Source organism: Syngnathus scovelli, chromosome 1, assembly GCF_024217435.2.
Source record: "Syngnathus scovelli strain Florida chromosome 1, RoL_Ssco_1.2, whole genome shotgun sequence".
Taxonomy (NCBI): domain Eukaryota; kingdom Metazoa; phylum Chordata; class Actinopteri; order Syngnathiformes; family Syngnathidae; genus Syngnathus; species Syngnathus scovelli.
Genome location: NC_090847.1, coordinates 12,458,229 through 12,474,364, shown reverse-complemented (window position 1 = coordinate 12,474,364; position 16,136 = coordinate 12,458,229). Strand labels below are relative to the sequence as shown.

Here is a 16,136-nt window from a genome sequence, read left to right as displayed (position 1 = left end):
AACAAATATGTGATGCGCCTTCTGAGATCGACGCAAGAATATGTCTGGACATAACTACACATAAGAAAAAAAATAATGTACCAAAAGCTGGATGGATGTAACTGAGAAAAGAAATACATAACTGATGTTCCCTTACAATGCAAATACTACAATAAGGCAACAGGTCGATTTAAGAGCACGTTTGACTCTAGAATGACCCTTGAGCACCTGCTTTTCTCATGCACGTAGTACACTTTGCTACTGTGTTGCATGTATCCCTACACAAGCTGTATCTTAGTGCAATTATCATATGTTATCATGATATTCTTATTTTGATGTACAATGAATGAGCAACTAAAGTTTCTCCAGTTCACAAGTATTTATTCATCAATTGAGACTTATGCAAGTATGAATGTATTAAATTAGATTAATTGTGAAAACTTTACAAACAACAACAAATGGAAACCAGTATTCATCTACACGGACTACAGTATGTTGATTAAGGAGATAGTGTACAAAATTGAGAAGAGCAACGGGACCGAGAGGAGGGATATATGCATGCATTAGCAGGACAATGTAGCAAATGAGCACTAATTAAATCATATTAGGTCATTCGCAATACATTGTTTTAATGCAAAGAAAACTGCTTTGGGGAGCTGTATTGACCAGATCTGGAAGAAAAAAAATTACACTTAAAGTTTGGGATTTTGAAGGAGCATAATAATGATTTGAACACTTTTAGAATGATGCCGCAATTTTTTTTTTATATATATATACGAGTCGTAAACACAATACATAAAGAAAGGTTGCGATACATTATTTAGGTTTTAGCAGGGCAAGTCTTCCAAGTGATGAGGTTGTGTTAAAAATAAAATGCAAATAAAGTCACTCTAGCCACCCTATGGTTGACACAATCATGAAAAAACAGGACACAATTTACTGACACTGGCTAATAAAAACAATGCCGTATATGTTGCACGAAATGCTTGAACATAAAGTGCAACAGAAGTGATGTTTCATACAAGTAGTTGGTAATCAGCATCTCAACAGGGGAAATGAATGATCGAATCTCACCTCTGCCACCAAGGTTTCTGCATCTGCTTTGGCCCTCAGTACTGTTCTACTATGGTCACCACTCAGGGTATTTTGATTGAGTTGGTGGGAAAACATCAGGTCGCTCTTCCTGGAATCGGTAGTTCCACATACATCATAGCTAAACGCTTGCTTCAATGTACCGGAGCCATCTACGTCAGCGTAAAGGGGCGGGTAATAAGGAATAACCGGAAGATTGCCATTTGATTTGAAAAAAAGGCGCTCTTGACGCCACTTGTACACTTTGATGGATATGATGAGCAGCAAGCAAGTGATGAAGAGGAAGGAGACCACGGCCAGAGCCAAAACTAAGTAAAACGTCAGCTTGTCATTATACTCCTTGTCGTGCATACTCAATTCAGTGAACTCCGAGAGCACTTCAGGGAAGCTGTCGGCCACCGCCACGTTCACAATGACTGTGGCTGAACGAGAGGGCTGCCCGTTGTCCTCCACCACAACAGTCAGTCTTTGTTTGACAGCATCTTTATCAGTCACTTGGCGGACTGTTCGGATTTCCCCATTGTGGAGGCCCACTTCAAACAGCGCCCTGTCTGTGGCTTTGTGCACTTGATAGGAGAGCCAGGCGTTCTGGCCAGAGTCCACGTCCACGGCCACCACTTTGGTCACCAGATAGCCCACGTCTGCCGAACGAGGCACCATTTCGGCCAGCAGTGAGCCGCCCGTCTGCACCGGGTACAGCACCTGAGGGGCGTTATCGTTCTGGTCCTGGATCAGGATGCGAACGCTTGCGTTGCTACTAAGAGGAGGGGAGCCTCCATCCTGCGCTCTGACTCGGATGTAGAACTCTTTAGTTTGCTCATAGTCAAAAGAACGCACAGCCAGTATCTCCCCAGTCTCTGCATTCACCGTAAAAAAAGCAGAAGCTGACATCCCATTAAGTTTGACGTCTTCAAGGAAATAGGAAATGCGCGCATTGTTTCCAGAGTCTTTATCGTTGGCTTTGACGGCAAGAAGCGGCACTCCAGGGGCGTTATTTTCTGTTGTGGAGGCTGAATAAGATGCCTGTTGAAACACTGGGGCGTTATCATTTACATCTGATATTTTCAATTGGATAGTCTTGTTAGTCGAGCGGGGCGGGGTGCCCTCATCTATTGCTGTTATTGTTATGTTATATTCCGGCACAGTTTCTCGGTCCAAAACGTCATCAGACACCAAGCTGTAGAAATTAAGTGATGACAATTTGATTGTAAAGGGCAAATCTTGGCTAAGAAAACACTTAACTTCGCCATTTTTACCAGAGTCCAAGTCTTTAATATTTAGCATGGCTATTGTTGTTTCGAGGGGCGAATCCTCTGCTATTGGATTGGACAATGAAAGGATGCTTATGACAGGTGCATTGTCATTTAAATCCCCCACTTCGATTAACACCTTACACGTATCCCGAAGCCCCCCTTTATCTGTTGCCTCGACGTCTATTTCAAACTGTTTGACTTTTTCGTAATTGAGCTCACCCATCACGGAGATTTCCCCCGTATTTTCGTGGATGTTAAACATAGACGAGGTCACGTCGCTGTTCTGCGAGAATGAATATACTACCTCCCCATTTGCTCCTTTATCTGCATCGGTTGCAGTAACTTGTAAAATAATCGTTCCCCTCGGTGCGTTTTCAGGTACAGATACTCTGTAACGAGGTTGACTGAAAACTGGTGCATTGTCATTATTATCCAATACAATGATGTTTATTTTTACAGAGCTTGATTTGGGAGGGTCGCCGCCATCATATGCCGTGAGAGTCAATTTATGCGCCTCCTGAATTTCTCGGTCCAATAAAGCATTAAGGATCATTTCTGCGTATTTGGTGTCATCAGGGCGAGAGAGTATATTTAATTTAAAATGATCTGTGGGGCTAAGTTTATACGTATGCAGAGTATTGGACCCTACGTCTGGATCTTTGGCACTATCGAGTGAAAAACGAGCCCCCTTAACAGCAGACTCACTGATTTCAAAATTCATTTCCCTCTTCGAAAAAACGGGAGCGTTATCATTTATGTCAAGAATTTCTACATCGACATGATGGAGCTCCATGGGGTTATTTAGGATGATTTGGAAATGCAGAGAGCAAGGAGACACTTTGCCGCACCTCTCCTCTCTGTCTATTCTCTGCTTAATTTCAAGCGTTCCTTTGTCCAAATTGAGAGCAATGTACTCACTGCTGTCCTCTGTAAATATTGTGGCCCGCCCAGATTTCAGTCTCTTCATATCCAAACCGAGATCCCGCACGATATTTCCAACAATAGATCCGACAGTCATTTCCTCGGGAATGGAATAACGAACGTGAGCGACGGCCACATCCGCGAAAAACAGGCAGAAAAAAAGCAGCTTCCAAAAGAAAACCAAAAGCCCCAACATCGTATTTTTTTAAATCCTTATACAAATGAAGTGGATCGAGTTTGTGGTTAAAGAAAGGAGCGGTTCTGTCGAGGCGTCTTTGGACGACACAAAATGAGAATGACTGAAAAATGCAGACTCTCACTCAGATGTTTTTCCCCTTCTAATCGGTAAATTGACTTAGAGCGGCACCTAGAGACAAAAAGAGGGATTTCACTTTCTGGACAGCATTTAAATGCATGTCGCTACAAAAATGTCATTTAAGAGAAGAGTGGCAAATATTTGACATTAAAATATTTTAAGTGCTCAAGGAGAGTCAGGTTTGTTCATGATGTCCCTCACCCACCCCACAGTTAAGAGCTTGCACAAAATCATGATCTCATACATTTTAGATTGTCAGAGAAATGATAAAGGATATAAGTTTGGATAATATTAATAGAGGCATCAGTAATGCAAGTGGGAGAAACAAAAGATGAAAAGGAGGCGCGTCGCTCTCCGCGGTCCTGAAACAAGTGACTTGTAAGCCCCCAAACACTACACGCTTAAAAGACCAATAGAAGTCGTCTAAAGTGTAAGAAGGCGGAATATCTTCCTCAAGAATAAAATCCACAATCAAGGAGCCCCTAAATTCAAACAGATGAGGTATGGAATAAAGTTAAGTGTTGATCAAAGCCACCATTGAAGAACAGGATCGCCAGATCAGACTTTGCTACAAACAAATGCCTTCAATGTTCTAGAATATAAATCTTTGAACGGACTCAACCATGGTGAAGTTTTAGAATGATGCACAAAGGGAAGCAAGAACAAGGGAAGTTACAGCCCATTTTTCAAAGGATATGGCACCATGTTTTAAAAAGCAATAAAGTTGAACTGCATTAAGATGTGTTAAATATGTTGGAGATATAATATACATATATAGATGTAATAATAAAGAATTGTCATTATATACATATTGTCATATATATATATATATATATATATATATATATATATATATATATATATATATATATATATATATATATATATACCAATAACAAAGTCTAACCTCTATAGGAGAATCAGGTTCATCCAGGATGTTTTTTTCACTTTGCATCTTCTGCATGGTCCCTGTAAAATGGGGATCCATTGCCATCACATTGTGACTAGCAGCTCTGTCCAATTTAAAGTCACTTTTTCTGGAGTCGGTGGTCCTGCACACCTCATAATTGTACACGTGCGGGAGGGTCCCTGTCCCCAAAGTATCCGAGTACCGTGGTGGATAGTACGGGATGACGGGCAGGTTGGAGTGGTACAGGACGCGAGACTGTCTCCACCTGTAGACTTTGACTGCTATGATTAGCAGCAAGCAGGTGATGAAGAGGAAGGAGACCACAGCCAATGCCAAGACTAAGTAAAAAGTCAGCTTGTCATTGTACTCCTTGTCGTACATGCTCAAGTCAGTGAACTCTGAGAGCACCTCAGGAAAGCTGTCGGTCACCGCCACGTTCACAATGACTGTGGCTGAACGAGAGGGCTGCCCGTTGTCCTCCACCACAACAGTCAGTCTTTGTTTGACAGCATCTTTATCAGTCACTTGGCGGACTGTTCGGATTTCTCCATTGTGGAGGCCCACTTCAAACAGCGGCCTGTCTGTGGCTTTGTGCACTTGATAGGAGAGCCAAGCGTTCTGGCCAGAGTCCACGTCCACGGCCACCACTTTGGTCACCATGTAGCCCACGTCGGCCGAACGAGGCACCATTTCGGCCAGCAGCGAGCCGCCCGTCTGCACCGGGTACAGCACCTGAGGGGCGTTGTCATTCTGGTCCTGGATCAGGATGCGAACGCTCGTGTTGCTGCTGAGAGGAGGGGAGCCCCCATCCTGCGCTCTGACACGGAACTGGAACTCTTTCAGTTGCTCATAGTCAAAAGAGCGCACTGCATGGATGACTCCACTTTCAGCACTAACAGACACATATGAGGAGACTGGCACTCCGTTAACTGAGGAGTCCTCTAGGATGTACGAAAGACGAGCATTCTCGTTCCAGTCAGCATCACTGGCTTTTACGGTGAATACGGCGAGACCTGGTGTGTTGTTTTCCACAATGTAGGCCTCATATGAGCTCCTCTCAAAGATAGGCACGTTGTCATTCACATCCGAGATGTGCAAGCTGAGTGTGACACTGCTGGAGAGAGAGGGTACTCCTTCATCAGAGCACGTCACTGTGATATTATACTCAAAGGACCTCTCTCTGTCCAAATCACCGTCTGCTACAATACTGTAAAAACTACTTGTGGATGTTACTTTAAAAGGTATATTATCATTAATAACACAACTCACTCTACCATTTTCTTCAGAATCTGGATCACTTACACTCATTACTGCTATCACTGTGTTGGCAGGTAAATCCTCCTCTACTGACGTGGATGACGAAATAATTTTAATAACAGGAGTATTGTCATTTACATCACTTACATCAATAATCACTTTGCAGGAATCAGACAGGCCACCTCTGTCAACTGCCTCTATATCAATCTCATATTTCTGTGCCTTTTCATAATCTATAGGGCCTTTTAAAACAAATTTTCCATCGTCAGTAATGTGAAATAATTTGGAAATGCTGCTCATGCTGTTTCCAATCACATAGCTCACTTCTCCATTAGAGCCTTTGTCTGCATCAGAAGCACTAACTTCAGTAATAAGTGTTCCTGAGGGAGAATTTTCCCTTAGGCTCGCTTTGTAAACATTTTGTGTGAAAACTGGAGCGTTATCATTAGCATCTAACACTTGAATTTGAATCTGCATTGTCCCTGACCTTTGTGGCTCTCCTCCATCATGCGCTGTTAAGAGCAATGTTAAAAAATCTTCCTTTTCTCTGTCTAAGGGCTTCTGTAAAATCATTTCCACTTTCTTTCCACCGTCAGACTGTCTGTGTAATTTAAGCATAAAATTATCATTAGGCTTAAGTGTGTAGCTCTGAAGCCCGTTTAAACCTATGTCGTGGTCTATTGCTTTCTCTAACATAAATTTGGAGCCGACAACAGCCGACTCGCTGATCTCCAACAACCTACTTTCCTTTTCAAAAACCGGATCATTGTCATTAATATCCGTGATCTCAACAGTCACGGGTAATATTTCTATCGGCTGCTCCAGCGCTATCTGAAAATGCAACGCACAAGGCGTTGTCTGGCCACAAATGGCTTCTCGATCTATTCGCTCCTTAATAAGCAGCACGCCTTTTCCCTTGTCTAGCTGGACGTAATCAGCGCTGTCTCCCGTGTGGATGCGAGCTCTGCCCGATTGTAAGCGTTTAACATCCAGTCCCAAATCCTGTGCTATGTTACCAATGAAGGATCCCTTGGCCATCTCCTCGGGTATAGAGTAGCTGATATGTCCGAGCACGGCTGCAAAGCAGAGCACGCAGACAAAAAACTCCGCTTGCCGTCTCATTGTTCAACGAGATGACTCCACCGAATCTTTGAACGGCAATCCTCTTTCACCGTTTGCAATTCAAGCAAAAATGCAACAACTCAAAGACCAATGTAATAAAAATATGCCAAGAAAATATTCCAAGGGCGGTATTCCATCTAACGTGCGTCGTGCGATACGTTTCTATGTCCTTGCTCGACTGAGCGAGCACAGGAGATGTGCTTGTGTAAACGTAGTATTTAAACTTAGACAAAGGGCAACAGCGGCCCGTGGAGTTCACACCATGCAACTACACGTAGTTAAGACAATTATTTTTAACCACACTTATTCTTTGAGCTCCCACCACGAAAAAATGAAATATAGTATATGGAAATAAGCATAGTATTATTAGTTAAAATATAACTGGTACTCATAGAGTAAATTATGATCGAAACAAACTATTGTTTTCATAACAAAAACAGAACTAACAAAAAGAACACTGTGCCTGGAATGTTGAAAGAATACAAAGCATTTCCCAGGCACTGAGTGTAGACGGGAGGAAAAGAGGCTTTTTGTCGCTCTCCATAGTACTGAAACGGGATGCAACCCACAGTACCGCCTCGAAGAGGGGAAACACAAAATAGTGGCATTTAAAATATTCAAACCTCTAAAGGAGAATCAGGTTCATCCAGGATGCTCTTTTCACTGTGCATCTTCTGCATCGTCTCTGCAAAGTGGGGATCCATTGCTAGCACGTTGTGGATTGCAGTTCTGTCCATTTTACAGTCACTTTTTCTGGAGTCAGTGGTCCTACACACCTCATAATTGTACACGTGCGGGAGGGTCCCAGTCCCCAAAGTATCCGAGTACCTAGGTGGATAGTACGGGATGACGGGCAGGTTGGAGTGGTACAGGACGCGAGACTGTTTCCACCTGTACACTTTGACTGCTATGATGAGCAGCAAGCAGGTGATGAAGAGAAAGGAGACCACAGCCAGCGCCAAGACTAAGTAAAAAGTCAGCTTGTCATTGTACTCCTTGTCATGCATGCTCAAGTCAGTGAACTCTGAGAGCACCTCAGGGAAGCTGTCGGCCACCGCCACGTTCACAATGACTGTGGCTGAACGAGAGGGCTGCCCGTTGTCCTCCACCACAACAGTCAGTCTTTGCTTGACAGCATCTTTATCAGTCACTTGGCGGACCGTTCGGATTTCCCCATTGTGGAGGCCCACTTCAAACAGCGCCCTGTCTGTGGCCTTGCGCACTTGATAGGAGAGCCAGGCGTTCTGGCCTGAGTCCACATCCACGGCCACCACTTTGGTCACCAGGTAGCCCACGTCGGCCGAACGAGGCACCATTTCGGCCTGCAGTGAGCCGCCCGTCTGCACCGGGTACAGCACCTGAGGGGCGTTGTCGTTCTGGTCCTGGATCAGGACGCGAACGCTTGTGTTGCTGGTGAGGGGAGGGGAGCCTCCATCCTGCGCTCTAACAAGGAAGTGGAACTCTTTCAGTTGCTCATAGTCAAAAGAGCGCACTGCATGGATGACTCCACTTTCAGCATTAACGGACACATATGAAGAGACTGGCACTCCGTTAACTGAGGAGTCCTCCAGGATGTAAGAAAGACGAGAATTCTGGTTCCAGTCAGCGTCACTGGCTTTTACAGTGAGTACAGAGAGACCTGGTTTGTTATTCTCTACAATGAAGGCCTCATATGAGGTCCTGTCAAAGACGGGCGCGTTGTCATTCACATCTGAGATGTGTAATGTGAGAGTGACGCTACTGGAGAGAGAGGGCAGGCCATCATCAGAGCACGTCACTGTGATATTATACTCAGATGCAGATTCTCTATCCAAGGTTAATTCTGTTACCAGACTATACAATCCATTCATTGTGTTCTGTATTTTAAATGGAATGTCATTATTAATGTGACATCTGACCTCTCCATTGCTGCCAGAGTCAGGGTCACTCACACTTAACATAGTGACAACAGTATTCTCTGCAGAGTCCTCTGAGATGAAATCTGACTTGGAGAGTATTTTCATTTGAGGACTGTTGTCATTTACGTCAATAACATCAATCATGATCTTACTTGAATCAGACAATCCTCCATCATCTACAGCCTCAATATCTATTTGTAATATTTTTGATTTCTCATAATCAATTTCCCCAATTAAAATAACATCCCCAGATGAACTATTTATTTGAAATAGATCTGATAATCTGAGTTTGCTTTTTGATATTACATAAGATATTTGTCCATGTGAGCCACTGTCCTTGTCCGAAGCACTAACCTTTATAATACTGGTACCTTTTGGTGCATTTTCCCTAATATTTGTCTTGTATAAGGTCTTACTAAACACAGGAGCGTTATCATTTGCATCCAATACATGAACAATAATCTGCATTGTTCCTGACTTGCGTGGTTGTCCGCCGTCAAAGGCTGTTAATAACAATAAAATCTTCTCCTGCTGCTCTCGATCGAGAGCCTTCTGTAATATCATTTCGACCTTCTTCTGCCCATCGGCTTGATTTTCTAATTTCAGCTGAAAATTATTGGTTGGGCTGAGCGAATAGCTTTGCAGTCCATTTGCAGCAATATCAGCGTCGATTGCTTTCTCCAGCACAAATTTGGAACCAACAATGGCTGATTCGCTGATTTCAAAACGTTTGCTGCTAGATTCAAAGCTGGGTGCATTGTCATTTATGTCAGTGATTTCTATAGTGATGCGAAACATTTCCATGGGATTTTCCAAAATCAACTGCAAATGCAAAGCACATAGCGTCGTCTCACCGCACAGCGTCTCTCTGTCTATCCTCTCCTGCACAAGGAGGAACCCTCTTTCTTTATCCAGCGCGATATACTCCGCGCTGTCCCCAGAATGAATGCGAGCTCGACCAGATTTCAGCCTTTTAAGGTCCAAGCCTAAATCTTGAGCCACGTTTGAGACTAAAGAGCCTTTTTCCATTTCCTCCGGGATCGAGTAGCTGACTTGTCCAAATACGAAGGGTGAAGAAAGTACCAAGACGAACAACAGCGGGACTCGTTGCAGCGTCATCGTTTTAAATAAATATTCTACGAATCTCATAAATCCATTAAAAAAACCTCCGTGTAAATCCAGTTTAAAGATGAAGAAGATGGACAACAGCCATCCACGTCCACGGTTAGCGAGTACTGTCTGGAAATGACTGCTTATTCTCGAAAGCGTCATTGTGTAAAAGGGAGTGACTGAAGCCCTGTCGTAGACTGCCACACTCTGGCCACAAGCGGCCTTTTCTGTTCTGCACGTAACAACAAAGTCTCGCACATATTAAACGAAAGTTAACTGGAAATGGCAAAACATGACTTTTGCTAGATCTCCTTGAAATAATATATACCTAATGTACTTTCAAAATGAGCAATGGATCTTCATGAGTTTAAATAACATATTTACAAACACAAATACGAAATTCACTTGTAGGCTTGCCATCCCATGTAGTATACTTACTGTACAGGACTTATTATTATTATTATTATTATTATTATTACTATTATTGTTATTGTTATTGTTATTATTATTGTTATTATTATTATTATTATTATTATTATTATTATTATTATTATTATTATTATTATTATTATTATTATATGCCAGTAGATAAAGTTTTAGATGTATACCGAACATTGCCTAACAAGAAGAATATTTGGGATTTCATTCAGTACAAATCAATCATAGCCTACTAATGAAATGAATTATGCCATTACTTATTTACTCTTAATGTCTCATAGAATATTTGAGATTTTATTTCTGACTTGTGGCGTATTATTATCATCATTCTTATATTATTATTATAAAGATGAGTTTTTATGGTTATTATGAGAATGATTGAAGAACTGTAAAATATAGTTTATGGCAGAATTTGTCACAAAAACCGTGAACAATGCGTTGTCGGCTACTCTTATTATTCCAAACTGGCAGTTATGAAAATTGTAAGATACCATTTACATTAACTGATTGGTTACTTTGATATTGAATAATTGTGATTAGACTTCCTGTAATGCCACTGGATAAAACAGATACGATTATGTAAATAATTGAAATGTCAACTTATTGTTGAATTGTGTATCATTTTGTATGTTTTTTTTAAGTTATATAAAACATGGCCAGTACTGATAATTGAAACACAGAACTTAATTTAGCTCATCAGTCACAGCATGGACCTACATTTTGTCCAAGGTAACCCTGTTCAATAATTGCAACTGTGAAGGTCCTTATTAAAAAAAAAGGGACCAACCTCTAGAGGGGAGTCAGGCTATTTGTCGCTCTCCATAGTACTGAAATAGGATACAACCCACAGTTCTGACTCGAAGAAGGGAAACACAAAATAGTGGCATTTAAAATATTCAAACCTCTAAAGGAGAATCAGGTTCATCCAGAATGCTCTTTTCACTGCGAATCTTCTGCATTGTCCCTGCAAAGTGGGGATCCATTGCTAGCTCGTTGTGGCTTGCAGTTCTGTCCATTTTACAGTCACTTTTTCTGGAGTCAGTGGTCCTGCACACCTCATAATTGTACACGTGCGGGAGGGTCCCAGTCCCCAAAGTATCCGAGTACCGAGGTGGATAGTACGGGATGACCGGCAGGTTGGAGTGGTACAGGACGCGAGACTGTCTCCACCTGTACACTTTGATCGCTATGATGAGCAGCAAGGAGGTGATGAAGAGGAAGCAGACCACAGCCAGCGCCAAGATTAAGTAAAAAGTCAACTTGTCATTGTACTCCTTATCATGCATGCTCAAGTCAATGAACTCTGAGAGCACCTCAGGGAAGCTGTCCGCCACTGCCACGTTCACAATGACTGTGGCTGAACGAGAGGGCTGCCCGTTGTCCTCTACCACAACAGTCAGTCTTTGTTTGACAGCATCTTTATCAGTCACTTGGCGGACTGTTCGGATTTCCCCATTGTGGAGACCCACTTCAAACAGCGCCCTATCTGTGGCTTTGTGCACTTGATAGGAGAGCCAAGCGTTCTGGCCAGAGTCCACATCCACGGCCACCACTTTGGTCACCAGATAGCCCACGTCGGCCGAACGAGGCACCATTTCGGCCAGCAGTGAGCCGCCTGTCTGCACCGGATACAGGACCTGAGGGGCATTGTCGTTCTGGTCCTGGATCAGGATGCGAACGCTCGCGTTGCTACTAAGAGGAGGAGAGCCCCCATCCTGCGCTCTGACGCGGAAGTGGAACTCTTTCAGTTGCTCATAGTCAAAAGAGCGCACTGCATGGATGACTCCACTTTCAGCATTAACAGACACGTAGGAGGAGACTGGCACTCCGTTAACTGAGGAGTCTTCCAGGATGTAAGAAAGACGAGCATTTTGGTTCCAGTCAGCATCACTGGCTTTTACGGTGAATGCGGAGAGACCTGGTTTGTTATTCTCTACAATGAAGGCCTCATATGAGCTCTTCTCAAAGACGGGCGCGTTGTCATTCACATCTGAGATGTGTAATGTGAGAGTGACGCTACTGGAGAGAGAGGGCAGGCCATCATCAGAGCACGTCACTGTGATATTATACTCAGATGCAGATTCTCTATCCAAGGTTAATTCTGTTACCAGACTATACAATCCATTCATTGCGTTCTGTATTTTAAATGGGATGTCATTGTTAATGTGACACTTGACCTCTCCATTGCTGCCAGAGTCGGGGTCACTAACACTTAACATAGTGACAACAGTATTCTCGGGAGAGTCTTCAGAAATGGAATCTGACTTGGAGAGTATTTTCATTTGAGGACTGTTGTCATTTACATCAATAACATCAATCAAGATTTTACTTGAATCAGACAGTCCTCCATTATCTACAGCTTCAATTTCTATTTGTAATATTTTTGTTTTCTCATAATCAATTTCCCCAATTAAAATAACATCCCCAGATGCACTATTTATCTGAAATTGATCTGATAATCTGAGCTTGTTTTTTGATATTACATAAGATATTAGTCCATTCGAGCCACTGTCTTTGTCAGAAGCACTAACCGTTATTACACTGGTGCCTTTTGGTGCATTTTCGCTAATAGTTGCCTTGTATAAAGTCTTAGTAAACACAGGGGCGTTATCATTTACATCTAATACATGAACAATAATCTGCATTGTTCCTGATTTGCGCGGTTGTCCGCCATCAATGGCTGTTAATAACAAGGAAATCTTCTCCTGCTGCTCTCGATCAAGAGCCTTTTGTAATATCATCTCCACTTTTTTCTGCCCGTCAGCTTGATTTTCTAATTTCAGCTGAAAATTATTGGTTGGGCTGAGCGAATAGCTTTGTAGCCCATTGCCACCAATATCAGCGTCGATTGCTCTCTCCAGCACAAATTTGGAGCCAACAATGGCTGATTCGCTGATTTCAAAACGTTTGCTGCTGGATTCAAAGCTCGGTGCATTGTCGTTAATGTCAGTGATTTCAATAGTGATGCGAAACAATTCCATAGGGTTTTCCAAAATCAACTGCAAATGCAAAGCACAGAGCGTCGTCTCACCGCACAGCGTCTCTCTGTCTATCCTCTCCTGCACAAGGAGGAGCCCTCTTTCTTTATCCAGCGCGATATACTCCGCACTGTCCCCAGAATGAATGCGAGCTCGACCAGATTTCAACCTTTTCAGGTCCAAACCTAAATCTTGAGCCACGTTTGACACTAAAGAGCCTTTCTCCATTTCCTCCGGGATCGAGTAGCTGACTTGTCCGAACACGGAGGGTGAAGAAAGAACCAAGATGAACAACAGCGGGACTCGTTGCAGCGTCATCGTTTCAAATAAAAATTCCATGAATCTCATAAATCCATTAAAAAAAACCTCCGTGTAAATCCAGTTTAAAGATGAAGAAGTTGGACAACAGCCATGCACGTCCACGGTTAGCGAGTACTGTCTGGAAATGACTGCTTTATTCTCGAAAGCGTCATTGTGTGAAAGGGAGTGACTGAAGCCCTGTCGTAGACTGCCACACTCTGGCCACAAGCGGCCTTTTCTGTTCTGCACGTAAGAACAAAGTCTCGCACATATTAAACGAAAGTAAACTAGAAATGTCAAAACAAAACTTTTGCTACATCTCCTTGAAACAATATATATTCAATAAACTTGCAAAGTTAGCAATGAAGCTTTATGAGTTTCAACAACATCTTTACAAACAGAAATACGAAATTCACCTGTGGGCTTACCGTTCCATGTAGTATACTTACTGTACAGGACTTATTATTATTATTATTATTATTATTATTATTATTATTATTATTATTATTATTATTATTATTATAAGCCAGTAGATAAAGTTTTAGACGTATAACGAACATTGCCTAAAAAAATAATATTTGGCTTTAGTTTCATTCAGTATAAATAAATCATAGCCTACTAATAATCCCGTAGATAAAGTTTTAGACGTATAAAGAACATTGCCTAAAAAAAGAAGATTTGGCTTTAGTTTCATTCAGTATAAATAAATCATAGCCTACTATCCATCCATCCATCCATTTTCTGAACCGCTTAGTCCCCACGGGGGTCGCGGGCGTGCTGGAGCCTATCCCAGCCGTCATCGGGCAGTAGGCGGGGGACACTCTGAACCGGTTGCCAGCCAATCGCAGGGCACACAGAGACAAACAACCATTCGCACACGCACTCACACCTAGGGACAATTTGGAGTGATCAATCGGCCTACCAAGCATGTTTTTGGGATGTGGGAGGAAACCGGAGTGCCCGGAGAAAACCCACGCGGGCTCGGGGAGAACATGCAAACTCCACACAGGGAGGGCCGGAGGTGGGATCGAACCCGCACCCTCCTAACTGTGAGGCGGACGTGCTACCCAGTGCGCTACCGAGCCGCCCATAGCCTACTAATAAAATGAATTATGCTATTACTTATTTACTCTTAATATCTCATGGAGTAATTGATATTTTATTTCTGACTCGTGGCAGATTATTCTTATTCTTATTATTATTTGATGATGATTTTTTTTTATTGTTATGAGAATGATTAAACAACTGTAAAATATAGTTTATACATGATTAGTCACAAAACCGTGAACAATGTGTTGTAGGCTACTCTATTATTCCAAACCGGCAGTTATGAAAATTGTAAGATACCATTTACATTAATTGATTGTTACTTTGATATTCAATAATTGTGATCAGACTTCCTGTAGTGCCACTGGATAAAATAGATACGATTATGTATAATTGAAATGTCATCTTATTGTTGTTAAAGTGTGTATCATTTTGTATGTTTTTTTTAAGTTGTATAAAACATGGCCAGAATTGATAATTGAAACACGGCACTTAATTTTGCTCAACAGCCACAGCATGGAACTACATTTTGTCCAAGGTAACCCTGTTCAACAATTGCAACTGTGATGGTCCTTATAAAAAAAAAAAAAAAAAAGTGACCAACCTCTAGAGGAGAGTCAAGCTATTTGTCGCTCTCCATAGTACTGAAATTGGATGTGACCCACAGTTCTGACTCGAAGAGAGGAAACACAAAATAGTGGCATTTAAAATATTCAAACCTCTATAGGAGAATCAAGTTCATCCAGGATGCTCTTTTCACTGCGCATCTTCTGCATCGTCCCTGCAAAGTGGGGATCCATTGCTAGCACGTTGTGGCTTGCAGTTCTGTCCATTTTACAGTCACTTTTTCTGGAGTCAGTGGTTCTGCACACCTCATAATTGTACACGTGCGGGAGGGTCCCAGTCCCCAAAGTATCCGAGTACCGAGGTGGATAGTACGGGATGACGGGCAGGTTGGAGTGGTACAGGACACGAGACTGTCTCCACCTGTAGACTTTGACCGCTATGATGAGCAGCAATGAGGTGATGAAGAGGAAGGAGACCACAGCCAGCGCCAAGACTAAGTAAAAAGTCAGCTTCTCATTGTACTCCTTGTCATGCATGCTCAAGTCAGTGAACTCTGAGAGCACCTCAGGGAAGCTGTCGGCCACCGCCACGTTCACAATGACTGTGGCTGAATGAGAGGGCTGCCCGTTGTCCTCCACCACAACAGTCAGTCTTTGTTTGACAGCATCTTTATCAGTCACTTGGCGGACCGTTCGGATTTCCCCATTGTGGAGGCCCACTTCAAACAGCGCCCTGTCTGTGGCTTTGTGCACTTGATAGGAGAGCCAGGCGTTCTGGCCAGAGTCCACGTCCACGGCCACTACTTTGGTCACCAGGTAGCCCACATCGGCCGAACGAGGCACCATTTCGGCCAGCAGCGGGCCGCTCGTCTGCACCGGGTACAGCACCTGAGGGGCGTTATCGTTCTGGTCCTGGATCAGGATGCGAACGCTCGCGTTACTACTAAGA

General features: G+C 42.8%; 1 protein-coding gene across 39 annotated transcripts in view; it reads right to left on the bottom strand.

Moving 5' to 3' along the window:
• LOC125988574 (protocadherin gamma-C5) overlaps positions 1 to 16,136 on the bottom strand; it is a 239,431-nt gene that overhangs the window by 46,183 nt on the left and 177,112 nt on the right. Inside the window, exon 1 of one of the 39 annotated variants that reach the window (XM_049753916.2) lies at positions 7,474 to 10,313. The exons of 35 other annotated variants lie outside the window; for them this stretch is intronic. In XM_049753916.2, the coding sequence (XP_049609873.1) occupies positions 7,474 to 10,020 (2,547 nt within the window). In that variant the 5' untranslated portion in view covers positions 10,021 to 10,313. Of the gene's footprint in view, positions 1 to 1,053; positions 3,234 to 4,468; positions 7,331 to 7,473; positions 10,314 to 16,136 lie in introns of those variants that run through there. 3 more of the 39 variants (XM_068650649.1, XM_049754281.2, XM_049754302.2) reach the window with 3 other exon arrangements.